General features: G+C 34.0%; 9 protein-coding genes across 9 annotated transcripts; 5 read left to right on the forward strand and 4 right to left on the reverse strand.

Annotated features, from left to right (window-relative positions):
• Positions 1-29: 29 nt before the first annotated feature.
• Positions 30-1,910, forward strand: DFA_08506 (uncharacterized protein; the record flags this gene model as incomplete). Its single annotated transcript, XM_004355941.1, has 3 exons — positions 30-87; positions 163-471; positions 1,678-1,910. 3 exons carry the CDS (start codon positions 30-32, stop codon positions 1,908-1,910), a joined length of 600 nt encoding a protein of 199 aa, XP_004355994.1.
• A 267-nt stretch (positions 1,911-2,177) lies between these two features.
• On the forward strand, positions 2,178-3,371 carry pitB (phosphatidylinositol transfer protein 2; the record flags this gene model as incomplete). Its single annotated transcript, XM_004355942.1, has 6 exons — positions 2,178-2,194; positions 2,292-2,364; positions 2,452-2,655; positions 2,731-2,805; positions 2,881-3,100; positions 3,172-3,371. 6 exons carry the CDS (start codon positions 2,178-2,180, stop codon positions 3,369-3,371), a joined length of 789 nt encoding a protein of 262 aa, XP_004355995.1.
• A 187-nt stretch (positions 3,372-3,558) lies between these two features.
• Positions 3,559-5,296, reverse strand: sglB (sphingosine-1-phosphate lyase; the record flags this gene model as incomplete). Its single annotated transcript, XM_004355943.1, has 2 exons — positions 3,559-4,826; positions 4,897-5,296. 2 exons carry the CDS (start codon positions 5,294-5,296, stop codon positions 3,559-3,561), a joined length of 1,668 nt encoding a protein of 555 aa, XP_004355996.1.
• Positions 5,297-5,479: 183 nt separating this feature from the next.
• DFA_08509 (uncharacterized protein) lies at positions 5,480-6,996 on the reverse strand (the record flags this gene model as incomplete). Its single annotated transcript, XM_004355944.1, has 2 exons — positions 5,480-6,514; positions 6,589-6,996. The coding sequence occupies 2 exons, from the start codon at positions 6,994-6,996 to the stop codon at positions 5,480-5,482; spliced, it is 1,443 nt and encodes a 480-aa protein (XP_004355997.1).
• Positions 6,997-7,415: 419 nt separating this feature from the next.
• On the reverse strand, positions 7,416-9,582 carry erf1 (eukaryotic translation termination factor 1; the record flags this gene model as incomplete). Its single annotated transcript, XM_004355945.1, has 4 exons — positions 7,416-8,002; positions 8,135-8,765; positions 8,845-9,406; positions 9,494-9,582. The coding sequence occupies 4 exons, from the start codon at positions 9,580-9,582 to the stop codon at positions 7,416-7,418; spliced, it is 1,869 nt and encodes a 622-aa protein (XP_004355998.1).
• A 379-nt stretch (positions 9,583-9,961) lies between these two features.
• On the reverse strand, positions 9,962-10,546 carry DFA_08511 (uncharacterized protein; the record flags this gene model as incomplete). Its single annotated transcript, XM_004355946.1, has 1 exon — positions 9,962-10,546. One exon carries the CDS (start codon positions 10,544-10,546, stop codon positions 9,962-9,964), a length of 585 nt encoding a protein of 194 aa, XP_004355999.1.
• Positions 10,547-11,531: 985 nt separating this feature from the next.
• Positions 11,532-12,027, forward strand: DFA_08512 (uncharacterized protein; the record flags this gene model as incomplete). The annotated part of the gene is made up of 2 exons (XM_004355947.1): positions 11,532-11,561; positions 11,677-12,027. 2 exons carry the CDS (start codon positions 11,532-11,534, stop codon positions 12,025-12,027), a joined length of 381 nt encoding a protein of 126 aa, XP_004356000.1.
• An 821-nt stretch (positions 12,028-12,848) lies between these two features.
• Positions 12,849-13,223, forward strand: DFA_08513 (uncharacterized protein; the record flags this gene model as incomplete). Its single annotated transcript, XM_004355948.1, has 1 exon — positions 12,849-13,223. The coding sequence occupies one exon, from the start codon at positions 12,849-12,851 to the stop codon at positions 13,221-13,223; it is 375 nt and encodes a 124-aa protein (XP_004356001.1).
• A 232-nt stretch (positions 13,224-13,455) lies between these two features.
• DFA_08514 (uncharacterized protein) lies at positions 13,456-14,235 on the forward strand (the record flags this gene model as incomplete). Its single annotated transcript, XM_004355949.1, has 1 exon — positions 13,456-14,235. One exon carries the CDS (start codon positions 13,456-13,458, stop codon positions 14,233-14,235), a length of 780 nt encoding a protein of 259 aa, XP_004356002.1.
• Between the last annotated feature and the right edge of the window lie 480 nt (positions 14,236-14,715).

The following is a 14,715-nucleotide window of genomic DNA, read 5'->3' on the forward strand; positions in this document are numbered from 1 at the left end:
GATACATTTATTTTAATTAAAAAAACAGAATGACAAAGATTATTGCTACAATTCTTTTGGTTTTGGCTCTTGCTATGGTCTCTCAAGGTATTTTTTTTTTTCCTATAGTGATTAAGAATCAATCAATATATCAGTGCTAATATAATATATATATGTTCTTAGCATACAACATGAATGGCTTATGGTATACGTTTGGAGACTTCTACGGATGTGGATCACTCAGATCAGTAGCTACCAATCCAAGTGGCAACAACTATGTTTTTGTCAATATCAACAATAGAACCGAAGTTTATTACACCATCAACCTCGCTGGTAACACCTGGACTGGTACTGTTGGATCTTATATCAACAACAAGCCAACTGGTATCTTTTACCCAATGTCTGGTACCGTCGACAGTTCATTCTCTTTGTCTGGTAGCAGCCCAGCCTCTGGAAATTGGCAGGGAACCGATTTTGCTATGACTCAAGTTAGTATGTATCGCACGCACTCATATATCACAACAACTCTTTAATCAAAATCATCAACAATACTAGTACAAATTAATTAATTCATTTCCTTATTTTCTTATACCTATAGATCCATGTTTCAAGTAAACTTCATAACAAAATAAAAACTATTTGTATTTAGAAAGAAATTATTAATAATTGTAGTTGTATATTATATATATCATATCATTGAAGATATCTCTTTACTTTGGCTATCTTTAAAAAATATCAATAACAAAAAAAAATATAAGATAAAAATAAGAATAATAATATAAGGATAATTATTAAAATCAATCGATTGCTTTTAAATTGATAGAAAAATATAATCTAGATTTAAAAACTTCTTTTTTCTACTCTTGGGATATCACCATTATATGTTTATATGATTAACACGATGGTGCACCAAATTTTGTCTTTTTTAATCAAATTAAATATATTATTTTCTATCGAGATGTATTCAACATGGCTGGCTTGTCCTGCTTGGTGTTAGTTTCTCTTGGTTTCATTTTACCCTTTTTTTCTTTGGAAGGGTCACCTTTAATCAAAATCCTATCTCACACGACATTGATTCATCTAACTATTATTGTTAATAATGCCAACTACCGTTCATTGGCACCCGCGATCCATCAGCCAGAAACTATGACCAATGGCTTATCATAAGGAATTGCAATCAAAGATCATATCTCCTTACCTATGATCAAAGGCTACTAAAATCATTCACCATCTTATCCATCACCAATCTTATTTGTGTTGACCAAGCTTGGTCTTTATCGTTATCCCCTCTTTATTTCATAAAGTTGTTCATTTAATATATTACTATCTTTATTTCCTTTTATTACTGTCGAATTCAGAATAAGAAATTGCTGAGACCTCCTTCATGACCTTCCACAATAGCCCAGACCTTGGCCTTGTTTCATCCATCATCTGAAACCCATGACCCTGTCGATATCTCAGACAGGCTCTCTCATAGTTCGGGCATCATTTGGCCTATCCCTTGTCCATCCAGAGCCTATGAATTACCTATAGCTCAGTCGACCAAGAACCGGTATATTTATATGTCATTGGCACCGAATAAAAAATACAACTCAATACCATTCGGAAAAAGAATATTTGAATTTATTTCAATTTGGAATATATATTCGCTCGTCCACATCTGCAAGCAATAGATCACGCTAATAACTTGTTTGAAAGGTGGACTTTGGTACACTTTCGGAGACTTCTACGGATGTGGATCACTCAAATCAGTAGCTACCAATCCAAGTGGCAACAACTATGTTTTTGTCAATATCAACAATAGAACCGAAGTTTACTACACCATCAACCTCGTCGGTAACACCTGGTCTGGTACTGTTGGATCTGATATCAACAACAAGCCAACTGGTATCTTTTACCAAAAAAGATTCCACATTGAAGGAAGAGTTTAGAATATCATAAACTACTAGAGTATTAATAATAATAATAATCTATTGAAGAGAACAACAGAAACGACATTCCCAAGTGTGGGTGTTTTAGTGCAGACCACTTCACAATAAAAGAATTTTCCAAATTATTTATAAATAAAATTAAATTATATTAAATACAGATAAAATTACACAAGCAAAGGGGGTCAAACAAACAAAACAAACAACAAAGACTAAAGATTAAATATATTTAAATATCAATATATAAAAGAGAGAGATAGATAGAGAAGAATGTTAATTAAAGAATAGTATGTTGTTATTTACAGTTTGATGATGATACAAGATGATCTAACTTTACACTCTTTACTGAACACTACTACTACTACTACTACAACTTTTTCATAGTCGTATAGTATTACCACTGACAGTTGAAGAATACCAAGTGGCGCAATTATATATGGTTGCTAAAAAGAGTAAAGTTTGTATCACCAATCAAATGTATAGAGTTGAAATGATCAAAAGCAATTGAATTCTTTTTGTTAACATTTCATCATGATGTTTATAGGAATCAACAAATTCAGGAGAAGGTATTGAAATTGTTCAAAATGAACCATATGAGAATGATAAGTCAAAAGGCCAATACACCTATAAAATCATACATTTAAAAAACTCTTTACCAGCCATTGCTGCTGCCATTTTACCAGCTAGTGCTCTTAAAGTTGAAGAAAAGGCTTGGAATGCTTTCCCTTATTGTAAAACCGAATATAGTGTATGAATACATGTCAAAGTAATAATCATAATAATCATATAGCACATAGACTAACTTCTTGTTCTTTTTATTTAGTGTCCATTCTTTGGTGATAGACTTGTTTTATCAATCGAATCTATGCATAAACCTGGAAGAGGTGAAGAAGAAAATGTTTGTACAATAACCATACTTATATATATATATATAATATATATGGATCATTTATTAATTTATATATTTATTTAGGCACTAGGATGTGATGCAGCAGTTTTAAAAGATAGAGTTGTAGATTTTATTGATATTGCCAATGATCCACTCGATAAAAAGGATTATATTAAAGAAGAGGATCCAAAGTTATTTAAATCAGAAAAGACTGGAAGAGGACCATTGGATGGTGATTGGTTCAAGACTGTTGATCCTGTCATGACTTGTTATAAATTGGTAAAGGTTGAGTTTAGATATTTTGGTATGAATAATAATAATAATAATAATAATATTGTCCAACTATCTTAATATTAATATTAATTAATTATTTAGGACTTCAAACAAAGGCAGAAAATATCATTCACAAGATAGGTGTACGTGATGTCCTTCAAAAGGCACATCGTGCTCTCTTTTGTTGGATTGATGAATGGTTTGGTATGACTATTGAAGATATTCGTAAAATCGAAGCTCAAACCAAAGAAGATATGGCAAATGCAATGAAAGATCAAGAAAACAACGCTGCAAAGAAATAATCATCAAGTTATTTCTTTTGTTACTCTCTGTATTCTTTCAAACAACAACCAACCAACCAACTATTACTACTTACAACTACAAAAAGTTGTTTTGAATAATATTATATATTTGTATACAAAAAAAAAAAAAAGTAATAATAAATGAGGTATTACCAATTTAATTTAATTATATAGATTTATTTATTTTTTAAAGTGTATAGGTCTTTGCCATAAAATCAATCAAGAAATCATCAGCGATTTGGGTAAGAGGAATATTACTAATTCCGTTGTACATGGCAGCTGACCCCTTGTTGGCGAGTGATGGGTCGCCAAGTACAACTTGAACAGCATCTTGGAGGTGTCCAATAAAAGTAGATTCAATACCAACATGACTTGGTGTAAGTGTCATGTGAATGCAAGATGGTTTATGTTGTCTTTCCAATTTCCATCCATACTTTGATTGCATTACATCTGCCACTGCGTGAATGTTTAGTAAAGGATCGGCACCAGATGAAGGGGAGGCACAAAAGGCAATGATTGACATGACCGGGTTACCAATCACTTGTATGCCCTTGATACTTTTAATTCCCTCTTGGATGGCTTTGGATGTCTTCATAATGTTGGCAACATTGCTTTGGAAACCTTTGTGTCCTAGTGAGACGATCGATGTCCATGCAGCGGCAATATTACCACCGGCACGTGTACCAAGCACTGATGGCGACACAAATATGCCACCTGGCCAGCCAGTGTATGCCATAAATTGGTACTTGCGATAGTCGTCACTCTTGAATAGGATGACAGACGACCCTTTTGTGGCGTAGCCATACTTGTGAATATCGGCAGAGATGGATGTGACACCGTCCACTCTAAAATCAAAGAGACATGGCAACTTGTAACCAGCACTCTCTAAAAATGGTAAAAAGAAACCTCCAATACAAGCATCCACATGTAATGGTAAGGAATATGATTTGGCAATCTTGGCAAGCTCTTCGACAGGGTCCAAAATACCGTGTGGGTATTGAGGAGCAGAGGCAACGAGAAGGATGGTGTTTCGGTTGATTGCTCTCTTCATCTTTTCAATATTGACACGATGGCTATTGTCATCAGTGACCAATTCAATGTATCTCAATTTGATTCCAAAGTATTTGGCAGCCTTTTCAAATGCTGGATGTGCAGAGATGGGAAGTACAACCTCTGGCTTACTAATACCTCTGTTTTCGAGTGCATAGTCTCTATAAGCCTTCATTGCCATTAAAATACTCTCTGTACCTCCACTAGTCATAGTACCACGACACAACGAATCACCATTCAACATATTGATTGCCATTTGTACAACTTCCACTTCCATTCTACGTAAACTTGGAAATGCAGTTGGATTCAATGCATTCAAATGTATAAACATATTCTGTGCATCAACTACCAACTTTTCATGTTTCTCATTGGTTGGATAAACATATGCAAATAATTGTCCTTTTCCTAAAAGAATAAATAGTTAATTAGTTATAATTGATCATCTTGTTTTTGATTTGTTTTTTTGAATTCATACTAATATCAACATCAGAATCATGTAATAATTTTAATCTACGCATGACTTCTTTGTTTGATAGACCATCTTGAGGTAATGAACGTTGTTCTTCCAAACCTTGGATAGGAGGGAAGGAATCCTTGATGACCTTGTCCACTTCTGCTCCAATTTCGTTGGCAATCTTTAGATGATATGATGGGAAGAGTTTCTTGGACCAACGCCACACTGTCTTTTTAACTTGATCCACCGAGAGATTTGACAACTTGTTTGCAAAGTATCCCAATGCAATCAATGCAAATATGTGTTCATAGATTCTAATCTTTGACTCGTTTGATAAAAATATTGTAATCCTATCATCAAGTGATCTAATATATTTAATCAATTCATCAGCTACTAATATTGTTGCTACTCCTTTATTCATTTTATAAATATTATATATAGATATGTAAGAGAGAGAAACTAAACTATAGATTATGATCAATGAAGGAAATGGTATTAAAACTGTTTTGTAAAATGAAAGGAAGATACCTCCTCTTTTACAAAATATCTAATTAAATTTTAAATTGAAAGATTCTTTGTCTTTCTTCATCTTCCTCTTGTCTTTTTATTTCTTTTTAGGTGTAACTTTAGAAACTACAGTAGGTGGAGGAGGAACTATAAAATCATCACTATCTTCATCATAACCAAGTGATTCAGGATCAATACCATAACCTTTGATTACATATAATTTGGATGTTTTGGAGATACCAGCTAGTGGATCTTTTGGTTGACCACCACCCATTCCACCATCTTCATCGTTATAGTTGATTTCATCTTGATCTTGATCATCAGAACGACTACTTCTACTAGAGTAACTGTCAGAGTCATCATTCCAATCACGACTACTTTTGAAACCTACTGAACGTGAATCACGGTAACTACTGGATAGCGCACCCAATCCATCATCCATACCCTTGTTAGCCTCTGCAATATGAACATGTAGACGGTTGATAAGATCACGACAACCTTGTTTTACCTTTTCCAACTCTTTCTTTTCATTCAATTCATCCTTTTCTTGATCTTTTGTTGGTACCAATGATTGAATATCAACACCTTGATCCACTAGTTTTTGTAGTTGTTTTCTTTTAGCCTCTATCGATGCCAATAATCTAATTCTTTCTTGTGATGCTTCAACTAATTTCTTGTCCATTTGTTCTTCCAATAGACCAATTGTTGAATCATCATCCAATGTCTTTATCTTTTTCAGTGGAGATTGAAATGATGAAACCAAATGATTCTTTATAGGTGATGTTGTAGTTATAGAACTGCTAGCAGTTGTAAAAGAAGTTCCCAATTTTTTAACAGGAGTTTTCTTTTGGTCTAAATGATTTGATGCCAATACCTTCTTTTCATTCTTATTTACATTTATATTATTATTAATATCTTTTCTTTGTTTCTCTAATTGTTCTTTTTCCTCCTTTTCCAATTGTTTTTGTTTATCATATAATCTAAACTTTATGTATTGTTGATTGACTTTTGTCCATTTCATAGATGAATATAAAGTTATCTTTGTTTTGTTTTCATTTAAATATAATTTCGTCTCGTTTAATATCCTTTTATTTACCAATTCATCTATATCTTCTTTTAATATTACATTTGCCTAAAACAATCAAGTATTAATTAATTAATAATCTCATTCATTAAGATGTTGACATTATCATCCAATGTACATACTTTAAAATGTGATTGTAATTCATTCAATGTAACAGGTTGATTTAAATTGTAAAGAAACTCTATTATATCATTGGCTTGATCTGTTTTGCAATCCTCACGCTCTTCTGATTGTGAAAGATAGGGTAAATGTTTAAATGGATCTATAGTCTTTGGTTTGGTTGTTGTTGATTTTACAGTTGTTTGCTTTGAAGGCATCTTCTTTGGTGAAGCTATTGAAGTTGATACTGAAGATTTCTTCTTTGTAGGAGGGGGAGGAGCAGTAGTTGAGCTACCTATAACAGGCGATACAAATGATTTAAACGAAGATGCACCATTCTTTCCTGTCTTTGTTGGTGATGATGTTGATGTAGATGCTGTTGTTATTGATTTTACAGGAGATACAAATTTGTTAAACTTCTTTGTTGACATTGTATAATTGTGTGAACAACCAATTAAAACTTTGAATGAAATGTAGTCAAAAAAGTCTCCAAAACAACCTCAAATTAGTTTTTTTTCTTCGAATTATTAAATGAACCCTCATATTAAATAAATAATATTATCAAGATAATCTATCTATAAGACTTATATATATATATTATATATGTTGAAATATAAAGTGATCAGCTTTCAATTTATTTATAATTTATAATTTAAATAGATAGATATATTTAATGTATTTAAAATAAAAGGTTAGAAAGAGATGGGATGGGATGGGGTTGGGAAAGGAAGGAAATGATGGGATAAGGGTAAAAAAAAGGATTTAAATTGGTTGGATTAAAAATATTGAATAGATATGAATATGTATATGATTGAAAATGGTTTCTTGTTTCATAATGGGATATGTCAATTTAATGGGCAATTGACATGTTGTTTGACCCTCCTCTTTTGGTACTCTTGTCACGTCCTTGGTTGTTGTTGCTGTTGGAAGTACTGGTCGAAGAGGTTTGTTTGTTGTTGGTTGTTTCATTCTTTTTGGGAATTACTGCTTTACGACCACCACGACATTTAGTAGGAGCTTGAACAAAGTAATCATCTTGTTGTTCAACCTCGACCACCTTTTTTTCCTTTTCCTTTTCCTTGACCTTTTCAGGAACAAACGTGATTTGATCAATGAATTCTCCATCCTCTCCTACTTGATCATAGGAATGGTAGAATACATATCCTGTCCCTCCATCTTGGTCGTCATCGCCATCATCAACACAGTCATCTAATTCACCACGACCACTAAAATCAAAGTGTTCAATCACTGGTGAATGGCCAAAGTACTGTTGCTGCTGCTGCTTTTGATGATCTTGAATACTACTAGCACTGTTGCCATCATTAAACGATGTACGTCCGCCACCTGGAGATGATGGTGAAGCATCAACAATGGGTTGTTGTTGTTGTTGCTGCTGAACGACGACATCATGCTTGATGACGGTTGACTTTACGACCACTGATGATAGTTGTTGGGGGAGAGCACTGGCAAGGTTACTGATGTTGTTGTTGTTGCTGCTGCTGTTTAGTCATAAGTCTGAATCACTAGAATCATCAAAATCATCTTCGTCATCGTCTTCGACATTGAAACCAATGTTATCAAAGTCGTTCAACTCGGCAAGATCAATCTTGTAACGCAACATGCCACCCAAGCCACCGAAACCCTTGCAAAACTGCGATCCTTCTGGCGAACGGTCGGTAACCAACTCAATGTTGGCGCCAAACGACTTGTAGTTGTTGGCAAGCCATTCGACCAAGGGAGTAGTTTCGATGATTTCATACTCGTTGCCAGTCTCCTTGTCACGCAAGAACGTTTGGTCCTTTTCCTGGGCCTTGGTGAGGTAGAGAACCTTGTCCTTTGGATCACTTGGTGTCTTGAGGACATAACGGTTGATTTCAAGTGCCTCCCAGACAATGATGGTGCTGACAGCACCCATGTCCAATGCACGCAACGAGTCGGCTACACCAAAGCAAATCTTGCCAGTGTCTTGAGCAATCTCCTCGAAAAAGCCAGAAATGAGCTTCTTTTCTTGGATCAACTTGACGTTGGACAAGACCTCTTGAGACAACTCGATGGCTTGGTTGAAACCATTGTCACCACCATAAGAAATATCAACAATCTTGATAATCTTGTCACGAAGACGTTGATCAAACATGTCCGAACCACCCAATTCAGTCTTAAAATCAGCACTACCTGCAAGAATTAATCCTGATACATTTGACTAAAAAATAGAAAGTTAATAACCTTTTTTCTATCTATTTCTTTTTCTATTTCTTTTGTTTGTTTGTTTTAAAACTTACTTTATCATTTGTAATATAAAATTGAGTTGATAATTCAGCAACCTTTCTAACATAGTTGTGACGTTTTTCAAGACGAAGACGAGCAAAACGAAGAGCAGATTGACCACCTCTACCATGCTTTTTGGGGAGATCGACAGTGATACGATGAAGAACGGTACGGGTGCTACCAGAGAGCAGACCAAACAGGGCACCGTTACCATCGACAATGATGAAACCAAACTTTTCGTCGGCTTCCAACAATTCGGCCAATGGCTTGGTGTGGAACTTGCTGTCACAGAGGTACAACGAAGTGTTGATTGGCTTGAATGGTTCAAAGTCAATGGTCACCTTTTTCTCCTTTGGATCAAGAATCGTTCCACAGTAGATGGCCAAACCATTCTCGGGTACACGATTGTAAAGTTTCAATCTGTTTTGAGTAGAGGTAATAGCATCTTGCACCGATTGTCTGTTTACTCTAGACTTGATGTTTGAAGCTGCTCCATACTCTTCAATCAACATCTTTGAAATCTTTGGAATTTGATCACCTGATCTAATAATTAATGAAATCATTGATGTCCCATTACTAAAATAAATAAAAAAAAAAGAAAAGAAGATAGATATTGATTGATTAATAAACTTTATATTTTTGATTGATTATATATATATTTACCCTCTTGCACTTTCAAGATTCTTGATTAACTTTTTAATCTTCCATTGCTCAACTTGAGCATCCATCTCTGCATCTTCAATTGTAGACATTTTTTTTTAAAACTTGTAAAGAAAGTAGAACTTAAAGTTGATTAAACTAGTTTGTTTGTTTTTAAAAGTAAAAAAGTTGTAGTTGTATAATTTGTAATTTGATTATGAATAGTAGTAATATATAAAGATATAATATAGTTTGAATATTTAGATATATATACAAATATATTATAATATAGAATTAATGATTATTTATAACTTTTTATGTTTGACAAACAAGAAAGATATCATCAAAGTTGGAACACCCCAAGACAGGGAAGGAAAATTTTAATAAAAAATATTAAAAAAAAGAAAAAATGGGGAAAAACGACCGAATCCAGTTGTATTATTTTCAATTTATTTATACATATACAATATTAATATTAAATGTGTAAAGTTGTTATTTATATTTCTTCTCCTTTACAATATCAGCTTCTTTGACTTGTTTAGTGTCAAAATAATCTGAAGTTTCAGGACGGTTGATTCCTGATTGAGGTATGTAGGTTGCTCCCTTTTGTTGTTGCTGTGGATTATCTTCATGTTCATCATTGACCATTGAATTAATAATACTTTCGGGTACTTCAAACACTTTGTGTACTCTACCAGTATTGGCTTCTATGAGGTTAATGTTGGTGACAAGGAGAAACTTTTTAAATGGTTTGTTTTTGTTGTTTTTCTTTTTTTTTGTAAAGAGTGATGATAGTGACCAGCTGCGACCAGGAGTCTGGATATTTTGTACGAGGTTGAGAGGACTCTTATAGGCGAGTACTTCAATGACAGAGTTCCCGTGAACATGGTTATCGGGGATTGGAAAGACACATTTAAAGTATTTCTCGGTGAATGGTGTAGATTGGTTGGTCACGGGATTAGTGAGTTGTCTAGTAACCTTTTGTTTGTCAAAATCACATTCTTTGATATGGGGTAGTTGGAAAGGTGTACGTGTGATGGCTTGTATGGCACCGCGATGCTTTTGAATCTCTGACATGGCAGTCTCGTAAAACACATTGTAATTGTGTACCTTCCACCACAAATGTGCAATCAAGATTGCACCGATCGGTCCCACCGTCGACATGATCAAATCAAACGACAGTCCAATCAAGGGCAATATAACGGCTCCCGTCACACCAAACACCGCCATCAACCCAGACGACAGTATATTCCAAACAATTGATTTCGATCGAATATGTATCAACCGTCTTCCAAGTACTTGTCCCAACTGATTACTATGTAGAAATAGGTTGGTTCTATTACCATTGATTGGTATAGAGTTAATTGAATGTTGTTTATATTGTTGATTTTCATATTGATATTGATAATGATTATATCTTGATGATGACAGTTCACTACCGCCACTACCACTACTATTATTACTATGACTTGTACTTGTACTATTTCGATGATTATTAATATAGTTGATTTGATGATGTTGTTGTTTTATCCCTTGAACAAGCAAAGGATGAAATAATATTCTATTTATTCGATTCATTATTATCTCTCTCTTCTTTTTTTATTATTTTGATTGTTGATATCAAGTTATATTAATTAAACTTGTGATGTTCAACTAAAATGAATTAATTAATTTGTTTCGAAATAAATTAATTTGTTTCAAAGTTCATCTTTTTTTTTTCGAAAGAGATAACTACGGTACGGTGTCGTCGACATACACACACAGCACATACACATACTATACTACTACCCTCTCAAAATGAGTGTGTGAGTATACTCAATGAATGAATATGATCTGATGGTTTGGTGGTGGTGGATGATGATGATGAAAGTTCATTACAGACATTATCATTGAATTAAACTAACAACAGACAGATAGATAAGATATTTCTTATTCTTATTCTTCTTCTTCTTCTTCTTCTTCTTCTTTGTATTTATATATTGTATAGATAAATACATACATCATAAGAGAGAGAGAGATGAAGTTATTTATTTGTATTTTATTCATCTCGATGATGATAATAATGTTTATGACATTACAAACTGAAGCAGTTGTATGTTTTATATTCCAATGTAATTAAGCAAGCAAACAAAAGCAAGCAAAGAAAAGAAAGATAGAAAAAAAAAATACAATACTTTACTTAATCAAATTTATCTTTTTTTTTGTAGCCAGGAGCAGGTAGATTAATTACAATTAGAACAGTGAAACTTGAAACATCACATGAATACCAAGCCGATCTAGATGACAGAGTGATGCGTACCGATACTCGCAACTTTTGGAAGAGAATGCAGAGCAATGACAGCGATATTCTCGAATCAATAGTGTCTGATCCATCAGTCATAGCCATGATTGACAAGGTTGCAGTGTTTTATCCTCCCATTTTAGAGAATACAGAGGATCCAGATGAATACCATGCCGTCGTATTCAATACGTTGGAAGACTTATTTGTGGAATGGGTACGCGAGGCTATACGTCCTCAATTTACCTATAGTATTGATGCCGTCATTGCAAATTATTAGACATTCAACCAACCAAAACAACCAAATCAACCAACATATAAATATAATATACTGTCAACCCTATTACCCATCAAAAAATAATTAGGGACTTGTGTCAATATCAATTACTTTTTGAAAAATGATCATTGAGCAAATGGAACCAATATAATCAAGGTAGCCACTAAAGATCAGATCATACCAACAATGTACATTTTATGTGTACCGGAGGTTGATTGAAAAAATGGTGAGATACAATATCATTGTTGGCAGAGACATGAAACCAAACACAAAATGTCCTCCTTTCTCAATCTATGCAAAAAAAAATGTTTCAACAAAGTCTTTGGGATTTAAATATATTGTTAACAATATAGGGATGATACCAACAAATTTGTACTGGTGATGTTTAACTTTTGAAATTTACATCATAATCGAACATTCCAACATCACACAAATTATGATTCTACTCAAATTGATCAATCATACTTTTGAAAAAGCATATGGGTTTTTTTTTTTTTGCATAGGGTCAAGTTGACAATGCCAATTCACACACCTTCATTTTCAACACGGTCAACATTATTAACTACTATGGTGACCCTTCTTTTTCATTAATGCAATGACAAATTGAAGTCAATCCTATTCTCTATTTAAAGGTCTTCAGATACCACGCATAAAGTTCAATCAATTGTTTTAATTGTTGATATCCAAAAAAACAAAAGTAAATATTTATTTATTAACTAAACAAATACTCTTTAAATATTTCTTTTTATTAATAATATTATTTTTTAAAAAGAAAAAGAATGAAAATCGCAATTTATTGAGTATTGGTGATTGTATTATTGGCCATGTGCACTCTATCATCGGTTGAAGCCAAAAAGAAATCCAAGAGAGAAAAGCATTCAATTAAGGAGGTGTATCAAGCCAATGAAAACTACCATAGGGATGAAGACACTAGACCTTTTGTTCCTGGAACTGTTCTCGATCCACCCATCGATTGCTACAAGGCATGTCATTCTGGTCCAAATTGGAGAAGTCTAGTTTGTGATGTCATTCCTGCTGCAGGTAAATTCCTCAAGGATTACTGTAAACAATATGAAAACCCAACCAGACCAGACCTACAATCATGTCGTGACAAATGTACCTATTATGCCAATTTGATCAAATCAGGTTTCAAGGATCTCTATCCACCAAGATATAGTGTAGCCTGGCTTTGGTTTTGACAAAAAACAAAACAAAAACAAAAAAATTAATAAATAAACAACAATTAATAATTAATTAATTGAATCATACGTACTAGTATTAATAATAAATAATAGGATTCTAACTGACACCAAATTTAAATCAAATATCAATTTATAAATAAATTACTTTAATTTGAATATCTTTATTTTTTTTGAATTTATTAGTTCATACTTAATTTTTTTTTCATTCATTATTATTTCAATTTAAATCATGTTTCAAAATATAATAGCAAGAAAACCTTGTTCTAAATTGGTGGATGGATTGACTACAAGCAGTCAATTGGGACGCCCGTCGTTTGAGAAGGCATTGTTACAACATGCGAGATACCTCGAAGCGTTGCAAGAGTGCGGATGCAATGTGGAGGTATTAGATGCCAACGAGGCGTTCCCCGACTCGGTCTTTGTCGAGGATGTGGCGGTACTCACACCAAAGGTTGCTGTTATAACTAGACCTGGTGCAAAGTCGAGAGTGGGCGAAATAGATCTACCAGACTTGCACGTTGCAATCTACAACTATTACCGTGACCGAGGGGTCGAGGAGATTAAGCATCCGGGCACACTAGACGGTGGTGATGTGTTGATGGTTGGAGACCACTACTACATTGGATTGTCATCAAGAACCAACCAAGAAGGTGCGAATCAACTCATTGCAATATTAAACAAGTATGGTATGAGTGGAGAGGCTGTTCAAGTACCCGAATCATTACATCTCAAAACAAGTGTCTCGTATCTAGGTAACAACACATTGCTTGGATGGAATGAGTTTAAAGAATTAGAGCCATTCAAAAAGTTTGCATTCATCACTGTCGATTCCCTCGACGAGCTCTATTGTGCCAACAGCGTCGAAGTCAACGGCACCATCATCATGCCAGCCAACAACCCCCACACCAAAGCCAAACTTGAAGGACAAGGCCTAAAGGTCCGAGAAGTAGACACTAGTGAATTTCAAAAGTTGGATGGAGGTGTATCTTGTTTAAGTTTACGTTTCTAAAAACCACATACACACAAGTAAAGAAAGAAAGAAAGACAACCATCATCATGATCAGATCTATTTGTCCACTTACAGATCTCCAATTGATTGGATGGATGTCAACCTCCGAATCCCACCCCATCCTCCTCTTCCTCATACTCCACATTTTTCAAATCATTTCATTGATAGTTCGTATTCTTATAAAGTAAAACTAAAATAGTAGTAGTCTGTTCTTTTTGGTAAACTATATGTGTGATATACCCTTGTACTTCTATTTATTCTATTTTTGTTTTTTTTTGTTTCGATCTCCAATGGATCACTGTGTTGCAAAACCCCGCAATTGTGAACATCCACTCCTACCACCAACCCTTGTACATGTGTCTATATATTGATTGAAGAGAAAGATGTCATAAACACTACATCTCTGCCTGTGTGTGTGTGTGTGTGTTAGAGAGTGCTCACTCGTCATCATCAACAACAATGCCAACTAAAAGACAGAAT

The sequence above is a fragment of the Cavenderia fasciculata genome, assembly GCF_000203815.1.
Source record: "Cavenderia fasciculata unplaced genomic scaffold Scf_ET2XIPL01COFD4-5, whole genome shotgun sequence".
Classification (NCBI taxonomy): domain Eukaryota; phylum Evosea; class Eumycetozoa; order Acytosteliales; family Cavenderiaceae; genus Cavenderia; species Cavenderia fasciculata.